The sequence below is a fragment of the Populus nigra genome, chromosome 4, assembly GCF_951802175.1.
Source record: "Populus nigra chromosome 4, ddPopNigr1.1, whole genome shotgun sequence".
Taxonomy (NCBI): domain Eukaryota; kingdom Viridiplantae; phylum Streptophyta; class Magnoliopsida; order Malpighiales; family Salicaceae; genus Populus; species Populus nigra.
This window is the reverse complement of record NC_084855.1, coordinates 12,784,505-12,797,233: the sequence shown is the minus strand read 5'-3', so window position 1 is coordinate 12,797,233 and position 12,729 is coordinate 12,784,505. Positions and strand designations below refer to the sequence as shown.

At 29.4% G+C, this 12,729-nt stretch overlaps 1 protein-coding gene across 3 annotated transcripts; it reads left to right on the top strand.

Moving 5' to 3' along the window:
• Nucleotides 1-249: 249 nt before the first annotated feature.
• LOC133691791 (transcription factor TRY-like) lies at nt 250-1,634 on the top strand. Of its 3 annotated transcripts, XM_062112382.1 has the most exons (4): nt 250-443; nt 706-829; nt 1,192-1,306; nt 1,442-1,634. In XM_062112382.1, exons 1-4 carry the CDS (start codon nt 389-391, stop codon nt 1,451-1,453), a joined length of 306 nt encoding a protein of 101 aa, XP_061968366.1. In that variant the 5' UTR covers nt 250-388; the 3' UTR covers nt 1,454-1,634. The 3 variants fall into 3 exon arrangements, with proteins under 3 accessions (XP_061968366.1, XP_061968365.1, XP_061968368.1); XM_062112381.1 differs by having other exon boundaries at nt 253-443; nt 1,192-1,634; XM_062112384.1 differs by having other exon boundaries at nt 254-443; nt 742-829; nt 1,192-1,634.
• The last annotated feature ends 11,095 nt before the right edge of the window (nt 1,635-12,729 follow it).

Here is a 12,729-nt window from a genome sequence, read left to right as displayed (position 1 = left end):
GAGTTTCTTGTTGTATCTTATCCACTATTTTTGCTTATTGGTAAGTTTTTTTATAAAAAAAAAATAGCAAAATTAATATTCTAAAAGAAATATTAAAACTTTTTTAAAACAAATATATTTTTAAAAATGAAAGCTCCTACTCCCAAAGGAAAGGATATTAAATTTAACATATATATATATATATATATATATATATATATATATATATGTCTTGCTAAAAAACTGTTAATACACTGTCGGCTCTTTCACTTTCACCGTTTCACGCTCGAAAATCCTGTTGGGTTGGGTTGCCTTTCTCTTTATTAATTAACCCCCCCTGTCTCAGCTCGTTCCCTGTATTTTTTTCCTCACTGAAACTGCTCAGGGGCAAAAAAAAAAATAAAAAAAAATGGATAGACGTCGCAAGAAGGAAGCCAAGACAACTCCTCATTGCTCTGATCAAGGTGAGCTTCCTACGCTTTAATTATACTTGTTATGGTGTTTCAAATCCAATGAGTTTCTTTCCTTCCTCTTTTTGCTGCTTCAACCAAGCAATAATTCCCTTTATGGATTCTCTTTTACCTTCTCAAAGATTAAGATCGTTTTCTTCCTTTCCCTCTTACGTACGTTTCGTGTTTAACTTTTTTTCTGAGTTCTCGATCCCTTGTCTCCCCCTTTCTTGCGATGCCAATGGTTTCTCTTTACAGTTTCTCGTTTTCTTTCTAGCTACTTCACAGCTCTTTCTGTGTGGTGATTTGGTAGAGGTAAGCAGCATTGAATGGGAATTCATCAACATGTCAGAACAAGAAGAAGATCTCATTTACAGAATGTATAAGCTGGTCGGAGACAGGTAAAGCATCCTTTTTAAGAGTGTATATCAAGAAACTTACCCTCTCTTTCTCGCAATGCAAACCGGAAAGTTCTTCTTCTTCTTCTTCTTCTTCAATTAATCGATGGGCCCTGTGTGGCGTGTGTGATGGATCCGATCCAGTCATAGTTTAAATTTCTATTTATATAATGTAAACATGGTCCCAAAATGCTTAATAATTTTATTATATTCCGAAACACAAACCACAAAAGAAACCGAGTAAAAGAATTTTTAGGTTGGCTAGCTGCTGCTTTGGGTGCATGTGTTCACAGAAAAAGAAAGAAGAGTATTATTCTCCATTTTGTAAGATTAATCGGAATTCTCTTATTCATGATTTATTACAGGTGGGCTTTGATCGCAGGTCGAATTCCAGGCCGCAAAGCTGAGGAAATAGAGAGATATTGGATTATGAGACACTGTGAAGGGTTTGCCAGTCGACGAAAGGAACAAAAAAGAGATGTAATTCCTAATACCTCTTGATTAGGTTGTATCAATTTGTTTGGAAATGTACCTGTGCCCCTCTCTCTCTCCCTCCCTCCCTCCCTCCCTTTATCATGTTCTTTTCTGCCATTAATGGACTTCTTATATATGCAGTATATGTCATAGTGACAGTGATCGTGATTTCCCTCGCCTATCGGCCCTAATTTTGATTATGAACATTTGAACAGCTATTCCATGATTGTACCCAAAATCATATGTAGGAAACCGCAAGCTGTTCCCCAGAATTTAAGATCGAGGATTTTATTTTTTATAATTTCACAATAAAGAAATATAAATTTCTTGTCCATTTGTTGATATCTTTCTGTTCTGTAGAGGGCGGGGATGGTGAGGAACCAAATCTCCTGCCTCGCCAAAAATATTCTCATTTTGGGTTTCGGATTTCCTTCTTCCTTTAAAACATAAAGTATTAAACTAAATTTAATTTTTTAAATATAATAATAAAGTAAATATGATTTACTTGTTGAAAAAATCCAGACGAAAAATATAAATATTCTTGTCAAGAACTCGATCATTTATCCTTGAAAGTAGAATGTTATTGAAAAAATATGCTTGTTTATTCCAATTACTAATGATAGCCCCTAGCCGAAACTAGAACTGTCATAATTAATTTTGAATAACGAAAATTAATTCTGATGCTTTCTATTAAATAAAAAATATTTAGGACTTTAGACTGTTTAGGTATAAAACATCACAAATTGATAGGATAAATTTACTGAATTTGGACATGTATTTTTAATGGGTTGATAAATATATATGCTGTAATGTTGTAACCATGTTGGCGGATGATAATATATTCTTAATTTATGTAACTTGATTTCTAAAAAGTTTATTATTAAATGATGAAATTAAAAAAATTTAAATAAATAAATAAAAACTCAAATTATTTTAGATTAATTTGTCAAACTCGCTACTTGGATTATGAGATCAGGAAAATCCAATTGAAACAAATTAAAAAATCTATTTTCCAATCAATATTTTAGTGTTAAAAAATAAAATTAAAAGAAAATTAATTAAAAAACAACTTGAGATAATATAGGTTGACTTACTAAACTCGTAACAATAGTCATAAGAAGGGAATAACCTTGTAGAAAGCAAACCAAAACAAATTACGAAACCTAATTTTCAATTAACCTAATATTAAATGATAAAATTTTTTAAAAAATCAACTAGAAAAGAAAAAATAGTTTAACTCGTCAAATCAGATTACTAACCTCATAAAAAATAAAATAAAAAAATTATGAAATTTAGTTTTTAATAAATATAATATGAAAAGATTTAATTAAAAGAAAAAAGAAGAAAAAAAAGGGGAGAAAACATAGTTTTTAATTTTTTTAAGGAAAGTACAATAATTTCCCCTCTTATTTCCAGGTTTTTGTTTATTATAATTTAATTCCTTTAAGTACAAGTTACTCCTTTTGACTTTTAGAAACATAATTCACTTGAGTGGTCAATTCTTTTTTAAAAAGTCCAAAGGAAATAATTGCATAGAGACGAAAGTGAATTCAAAATTTTTTTTTTATTATTTTTTTATTGTAAAGACCATAATGTCCCTCTCGAACTTAAGATTCCAGAACTCAAACAATTCCCATATAACAGCATGAAAACCAAAATCTAATATTAAACAACATTAAATCAAATTTGAAACCAAGAACATCAGCATTGAGATCTTAAAAGCCCTTTGCCATACTTTCCCGTCAAGAAGGACCCCACCAACGCAAAATATCATATTGGCATAAATTCCTTCCAACCTCCATTGTTGGAGTGGTAGTTGAGGGCTACGTGTACATGGTTTGCGTCACTCTTTCTTTTCTCTGGTACCCGTCTTCATCTTTTCCATATAAATGATCGATAATTCAGAAGGTGTTCATGTAAATTCGTCTTTTTTCAAAGCTATATTTAAAATATTATGGGTGATTAAACTTACATCATCTCAATTTCTTAGGATCATCATGGTAGAGAGTTTAAGAGCTTGTTTGTTTTTATATTTTCAGATAATTTTAATGTGCTGGTATAAAAAATAATTCTTAAAAAATAAAAAAAATTATTTTAATATATTTTTAAATAAAAATCATTTTAAAAAACAACTATATCCTAAATTATTAGTGGGACAAGAGTAGAATGATGTTATTAATGTTGGGGGAAAAAAAAGATAAAAGGGATCACGTTGAAAGATACCAAGAACAGAGGGACAGAAATTCTCCTCCTTGTAGCGGCGGCCAAAACTGAACATGATAGATAATGAACCACACGTCATTATATATTTGTCTTCGAGCCCAAAAACAAAATAGATCCATATCCGCAGTCCTTGGTTATGGTGCTGTGCCAGCTCAAGGAATGTACGGCAAACAGAATGCCCGTGTAGCTTTGAGATTGCGTCAAAAGCCACTGCTCGACTCTCTGATGTGAGATGCCAAACGAGGAGCTAAAAAATATATATTATTTTTAGCACTTGAATTTTTTATAGGCTTCAATAATAGTGCTAAACAAAGTGTTATTATATTATTCTTTTATAAAAAATATTAGTTTTACTTGTCTTGCAAATATGCTAGAACACCATTTATTGCAATAATTTTTTTTATCACTAGTTTTTTATTTTATTTTTTAAAATTATTTTAATTTTATAACTCATGTAATGAATTTGACAAAAATATATATCGATGAACCATTGAATAATGAATACAGCTGCTAGAACAGAAGGTTTGAGAAAGTGTATTTTTCTTGTTGGATATGGAAAAACGACCAGCCCATAAGTCTGAAGCCCAAGAGCCCATCCAAAAAAGCACTGTTACGAGATTGACGACCATCCCTTTCAGGTCCATTTATTACAGTGATCAGCTCCTTGTCTCCTTAGCGGCAGAACTAGTTATATGGCCCCCAGCACAAAAAAAAAATAAAAATAAAAAATTCTATGTTATAGCGTGGTTCACAATGCAATGAGTTTTATATACATTATATATTTCTCATCCCTTTTAAAGTATAGTATAATGTGATGATAAGGTTTTGTTTTTAATTTTATTTACATTTTACTTATTATATATATTCTTCACTAGTTCTAATATTTTCTCACTTAAGCTAATTTTTTCATTCAATCTAATTATCAAAAAATACATATATAAATTTATACTTTGTTCTTATTAATTAATTTTCTTCCATTTTGATTTGATAATTTGATATTATATGAATAAAATAACATGAAAAATTCTATTTATTTAATAACATGATAGTATAAGAAAAAAATCTATTGATTTAATAAAATATAAAAATAACATGAAAACATTCATAAAAACACATAAAAAAGAATTCTGCTATATTTTACTATATGCATAATATAAATAAATAAAATTACTTACAAACTCAAAACTCAAATGCGCACACACACACGTGCACTATGTCCAGGCGACCTACGCTTAGGTGTAGGCTCGCTTATTTTTTTCTTCAAAGAATTCATAAATGGATGACACATCACGTCATTCTTCGCCAACTCTCTTAAAAAAAAAAACTCGGGCAATCTTCTTAGATTTTGACGAGCCGACAACTATAATGTTAAAACTTGCAAGAAAATTTCATTTTTCATAAAAAAAATATACATCTAAACAATTCTTGAAGCCTCCCATACACAAATCTAAGCACAAAAATCATTTATAAATAATAAATTAACACAAAAATCAAATTTAAATGTTATAAATTTAAAAATTCAAATCATCATATCTCTATTCTGATTATGAAATGGTTTAATTTTAATAACAATGAATGTATTATTATAAGAGCTTTTATTTAGTAATTTAATGCACCGATGATATAGCCTGGTTCCTTCAACAATTGTTTTTCTTTATCTTTTATTTTTTAATGATTTTTAATTTTATATTTCTTATCTTTTTTATATAATCAAATTCAATACTAAAAAATAATCTATACAAAATTAATAGTTAGGGTTGATTTGCAAGGCATGAATTGGAATATAAAAAATTTACAAGGAAAAAGATAGAAAAAAATTTCATTAAATTTTCTGTCTTTGCCCCCACGTGTGCTGTTAAAAAAGTTACATAAATTTTAAATTTTTCATATATTTGTCTAAGGGTTAAAGACAAAAAAATGAATTTTATATCAAAGAATCAATTTGATTCAATAACGAGAATAGCTATTTCAAACCTCTCAAGTAAAATAAAAACAACTCCTACATTCAAAGCTCTGTTTTTACTATTAGCAAGAATGTTTTAGTTGCATATCATAAGAAATTTGAACAACAACTTCAAATATAGTATTAGGAAGTATAGTTTATGGAACCTCAATACCCACGGGCATATTAGCTAAATTACAATTGGCGCATACAATACGACTAGTTGCTTCGCATGGATATTCATAACCCTGTTGTGCGAAAATAAAAAATTTCTCACCCCTTTTAAAGTATAGTATAATGTGATGATAAGGTTTTGTTTTTAATTTTATTTACATTTTACTTATTATATATATATTCTTCACTAGTTCTAATATTTTCTCACTTAAGCTAATTTTTTCATTCAATCTAATTATCAAAAAATACATATATAAATTTATACTTTGTTCTTATTAATTAATTTTCTTCCATTTTGATTTGATAATTTGATATTATATGAATAAAATAACATGAAAAATTATATTTATTTAATAACATGATAGTATAAGAAAAAAATCTATTGATTTAATAAAATATAAAAATAACATGAAAACATTCATAAAAACACATAAAAAAGAATTCTGCTATATTTTACTATATGCATAATATAAATAAATAAAATTAATTACAAACTCAAAACTCAAATATATATATACACACACACACGTGCACTATGTCCAGGCGACCTACGCTTAGGTGTAGGCTCGCTTATTTTTTTCTTCAAAGAATTCATAAATGGATGACACATCACGTCATTCTTGCATAGTCTTCGCCAACTCTCTTAAAAAAAAAAACTCGGGCAATCTTCTTAGATTTTGGCGAGCCGACAATTATAATGTTAAAACTTGCAAGAAAATTTCATTTTTCATAAAAAAATATACATCTAAACAATTCTTGAAGCCTCCCATACACAAATCTAAGCACAAAAATTATTTATAAATAATAAATTAACACAAAAATCAAATTTAAATGTTATAAATTTAAAAATTCAAATCATCATATCTCTATTCTGATTATAAAATGGTTTAATTTTAATAACAATGAATGTATTATGATAAGAGCTTTTATTTAGTGATTTAATGTACCGATGATATAGCCTGGTTCCTTCAACAATTTTTTTTCTTTATCTTTTATTTTTTAATGATTTTTAATTTTATATTTCTTACTTTTTTTATATAATCAAATTCAATACTAAAAAATAATCTATGCAAAATTAATAGTTAGGGTTGATTTGCAAGGCATGAATTGGAATATAAAAAATTTACAAGGAAAAAGATAGAAAAAAATTTCATTAAATTTTCTGTCTTTGCCCCCACGTGTCGTTAAAAAAAGTTATACAAATTTTTCATATATAATGAATTTTATATCAAAGAATCAATTTAATTCAATAACGGGAGTAGCTATTTCAAACCTCTCAAGTAAAATAAAAACAACTCCTACATTCAAAGCTCTGTTTTTACTATTAGCAAAAACTTTGTTTTAGTTGCATATCATAAGAAATTTGAACAACAACTTCAAAATAGTATTAGGAAGTATCGCTCATGGAACCTCAATATGGCGCATACAATACGACTAGTTGCTTCGCATGGATTTTCATAACCCTGTTGTGCGAAAATAGGATAGTGAGACTTTAAATTATGATTTATATTATTCTCCAATACACATTTTAAGTGAAAATCTTCTGGGCTTGAAATTTGTACAAACTCACACTACATTATACTTAATTTTTATCAAATAAAATGAGAGTGATGAGATTTGAACTCATGACTGCTTCTTTAGCAAGACTCTGATACCATATCAAATAATCGTTTCAACCTGATGAGTAATGGTTTTTACAAATTGACCCCATTTAAAAGACAACACATGAAAGTCATAACCCAAGATGAGATTATGTCTTTCTCGGTGCCCAATTCTAAGTTAGGAAGGGGCATGACCGCGCCCAACCCCCCCGTTGGGCGAGGGCACGTTCGCGCCCAATCCCGTGTCGGGCTTGAGCCTGTCCGTGCCCAACCCCACGTTGGGGAAGGGCTCGTTCGCGCCCACCCCACGTTGGGCGAGGGCTCGTCTGCGCCTAGTCCCGTGTTGGGCTGGGGCGCGTCCGCGGCCAACCCCGTGATAGGTTAAGGACGCAACCACACCCAGCTTTTTGTTGGGCAGTAGCACAATAGTTCCTAACCATTCCTGGGTACAGTCAAGAGTTGGGCCTGATTCCTCCTAGGCTCAGGGCGTGAATTGAGCCTAATGTCCCTCAAATTGGGTACGTGATTGAATGGTCATTCTACATTGAACCTCCCATACCCTGAGCCTGGGTTAATAATTATGATACCCATTATAATCTCATTAAATACGAACAAGCAGTTCATGCTTACATTAATTAGATGTGATGGTACGAGCAGTAAAATAATATTATCTTAATCATACAAAATTACTTTTCTACCCCTCATACGTTACATGAGGTAGTTCAAATTAGGTGATATAAAAGAAGATAAGAAAAGGATGGATTCTCAGCTTCTTCTCCTAACCTTTAGACCTTCTTCTCCAACCTTTTCTATACATTCATAAAAGCTCTTTAATAACTTCATTAATGTCGTTCTTTACATAAATATTTCTAGTATTGACTTGATCTTCAGAGGGTTTCCCATCAACACTCCCGAGGGACTTTGTGCATGTATTTATCCCAGAAGAGTTTTATTTTCCCCAGGAGAGAGATTTGCCCAAGGAAAAGATTACGTAGTCTTGAAGTGGAGGTCATTGAATTCACCATAAATGATGTATGAGAATTTTTAAAAATAATTCATTCTAAAATATTCCCTGTGATTTTTATAACATTGTCACAACCCAACTAGAGTTGAATATTATATGCTTGGTTTTTTCGTTTCCTTTTCTTTTTTTTTAGCGAAATTGTTATTTGAAAATGCTGAAAATTGGAATCATGTCGCAAGAGACTAGCAATGGATCCACGCGGAGATTTAGAGATAAAAGGGCTACACTCCCTGCCCAGGGCCTAAACTTTTCTACTTCAAATAGTAGCTTGCATAAAATACCCAACTGATAATTGTTTAATTAACAATTAAGATTTTTTATTTTTATAATTTAATTAATTTGTTTCAGTAATGAATAGATCAAAACGTGTTTGTATATAATTGAATTTGATCGTACTCTATGTGTCCAAGGTGATGCAAGACCAAAATGCCTCAATGCTAATTATTTGGGTCTTGTGCGAACACAATATTTTCATTGAGAAAAAATAATAATATTATTTTTTAAAGTGTTTTTTTATTTAAAATAAATTAAAATAATATTTTTTATTTTATAATATTTATTTTTAATATCAATGTATAAAATAATTTAAAAATATAAAAAAATTAAAATTAAAATTTTTAAAATATTCTTGAAAAAAAAAACTGAGTCTAATAACTGCATCAATTTTAAAATTAACAGTATTCCATCATAGCATCTGGAGCAGCTCGTGATGAACCACAGGATTTTTACAGAGCAGCGAGATGCCGAACGTCAAGGAAGGGTCGTCGGAGAGGGTGGCTGAGATATTTTGATTCAAGTTTTAACGAGTCAATTATTAATGTGAACAGCCTCTATTGCGGAGACGCATCCACGAGACCCACGTTTTGAATATTTTCTGAGTCACTGACCACTAGAACCCATCATTTTCCAATTCAAGGTTATATGGACCCGGCCTCCTGACACGGTTCTTACTCTTTTTTCTTTTTAATGTCTTTTACTTTTTAAGGCAATATTGCAACACATCATGGAATACCTTTAAATTATTGAATGAAAGCTTCTTGATATTGTAATAATTTTTATTTTTAAATTTTTTTAATATAAATATATTAAATTAATATTTTTTTATAAAAATCTATTTTTAATATCAATATATCAAAACGATCTAAAAATACTAATTTTATTTTAAAAATATAAAACAAACATACTCTAAATTGATAAAGTATGACATTGCTGAGTTTGTTAATATAACAAGAGTAAGAAGCTGGTGTTTCTTGTTTTACAATTTACAGATTTTTTCGACCAGTTTTGATTCCACACGTGTGTTAACCTAAAAATGAAAATCTTTCATGCAAATAGGCATAACTACAAGATGCTACTTGGCTTGGGATCAGTATCACAGGTCGATTCTTGTTGATCAGTGAGTTCATTTGAGCTTTTAATTAAAAAAACAATTAAAATAATATTATTTTAATTTAAAAAATCAAAATAATATCATTTGAATAAAAAAAATAACAGTTCGATATGAAACTGACTCGTGTTAAATTTTAAGTTGACAAGTCACCATGTTAATTCAATAAACCAGACTTCAAGTCAACAGGTTATTACTTTGATTGTCGAGCTTAGTTGAGTTTTATAACTATGCAAATAAACTCAATTTTTATATTTTTTATTTTCATTTGTTTCATGAAAAAAAATTGTAATGTATTTTTACACTTTTTTTTTTAATTGATACCCTCTGTTTCTTTTTAATACTCGAACTATGATCAGGGCCCCTTCTATTAGGTTTAAAGCCAATATTAGTGATGATACCACCATCAAATGAAATTTTTAATCAATACGGGTTCATTTGTACCAATTTTAAACCCATCCATCACCGGAATTGATTATTTTAAGATTTTAAAATTTCAAATTGAAAACTAGAAACTTAATTTTTAAGTTTGATTTGATTTTAAAAATGATTTTTTTGATATCAATATTGTTTGAGATGTTGAAAAGATTATTTTAGTGGTTTTTTAGAGTTGATTTCACGATGACTAGATCGTTGATTTATGCTATGCTGCGGGCTGAATCAATTTTTATTTTAACATAAAAAGATATTCAACCATTGCTAATGTGTTTTCTAATAATAAAAAAATTAATATAGAGGTTGATGTTACTTGATGTCCCGTGTTTGGCTTGACAAATTTAAATATAATCCAAATAATTAGTAAAAACATAGTTGCTAAACAAAAAAAAAATTCAAGATAATTGTTTTTATTAAATACTGAAACGACTATTTATTGAATTAACCCGGGTCAACTTTGGTTAACTTTTTAAATTTATGACCTGGATTATAAGACTATAATAACTCCATATAAGACAATTCAAAACAAATTATAAAGTTCAATTCTCAATCAACCCAATATTGAATAATGAATTTGAAAAATAATAATTAAAAAAAAGATAAAAAAACCTAAGTCAACTTGAGCTAACATGTCAAATTCAAAACTCGAGTCATGACATTAGGGTAACCCCTTACAAAAGTAAATCAAAATAAATTATGATGTCCAATTATACAATCAATCTAATATTGATGGATGAAATTGAAAAACAAAATCAATTAAAAAAGACACAAAAAATGATCGGATAGTTAATTCAGGTTAACCTGCTAAACCCATGATTCAAGTTAAAAGACCGGGATAACCTAAAAAAATAACCCATGACAACTTAAGTTACTCTTCCAAACCCGTAACTCGGGACATAAGACTAGGATAACTCTATATAAAACAAATTGAAACAAATTATGAAGTACAATTTCCAATCAAACCATTGTTGAACAATGAGATTAAAAAAAGAATCAACAAAAAAAAATATAATAAAACGACATGAGTAAAATCAGGTTACCTTGTAAAACTTGTGACTATGGTCAAGAGACTGAGGTAATCTAATAGAAGTTAATATAAGATAAATTATAAAATCTAATTTCTAATTAATCTAATATTGAATAATAAAATTAAAAAAATTACCAATTAAAAAAGCTATAATTAATTAAATTAACCCGTTAAATCTAGAACACATACACATTGTATAATACTAAAATAATCACATTTAAAGCTAAATGGTTGAACTAGGAAGAGGAGGGGGAGGGGGGCGGGTCAGAATATCCTGTACGTACAAATAATATTATAGAATATCTAAATAAAAACAGTTGAAGTTTTAGTTAGAGGTGTGGTAAAAAAAAATCAAGTAATTGATGGTTTGACTAATAGAAAGTGGACAAGTGTTTTGAACATTCCAGAACAAATTATGTGAGATGAAAGTTATGTTCCATGAGTACATGATATGGCTACAAAGGGTATGATTTGGTATAAATAATGATTTTTTCTTACAACAACGTCTTAGTTAAATGAGTACCGCCGGACCAGTTCTACCTGAATAAAATGCTTTTATCCATTTCCGGCCGGTGGATATAATTTGAAGTGATGATCCATCTTCCTGGAAGATTGTGGCCTTGGTTCCATGTGGTCAAGTGTCAAGTTCAAAATGGAGTTTTTTTTTTTAATAATTTGAAGCCGAGAAGTCATGCATTGGCCGGCGGGATCGTGACCTTTTCGTTCTAGAATTCGTGCTTCCTCAGAACATTGCACTGCTGCTATAATGATTGACAAGAAAATCAAAGAATTATTAAATTTATGCTACGTAAGTCCACTCGAAATGTTGAAAACCGAGGGGAAACAATTTCTCTACGCTTGGTTGATTTATTCAATCGTTCACACCTACACATCCTTCACTCCCTTTCAGTCCTGCTTTCGGGGCTGTATCTTAGTAGCTTCATGGAAAGTCCTGCCCCGTAAATTGGTCAGGACTTTCCATTTGTGCAATAATGGCAACTTGGTAAAATTGTTCACACTTGTTTCTTTGAGTATGCAAATCATGCGAAATTTTCTACATTAATTTGCCATTTTTAAAATAGATAAAATTTATAAAATAACTTTTTATATTATTTCAAATATCATTGCCTGTTTTTTAATTAAAAATATTGTTCTGTGTCGTTTTGGATAAAATGGGCTCATATAGCTAGTATTGAATTTTATTTTTTTAAATAAAAATCAATCATATATTTATAAGATAATATAAAAATATGAATAAGATCAAAAAAATAAGTACAATTATATAAAATGCTAATAGTAGAATTTCGAGTCAAAAGACAAGACAATATGGCAGAAAGTTGGTATCAAATATTGAATTTTTTAATTTTTTTGTCTTTCAAGCTATATTTGACTTTTAATGTTGCAAATGTTTTTTCTTAGTGCAACTTGTCTCCTACAATTTCAACAATAATATCTCATACTAGAAAGCTTACTTAGTTTCTCTTTCTACAACAACAAAACCTAAGTTATAGAAAGAAGAGCACAAAAGTAAATAAGACAGAGCATAAATTTTCTATTTATTTTCTTCTTTTTTACTCCCATTTCTACTTTAAAGAATGAATTCCCTCCACCTCTTA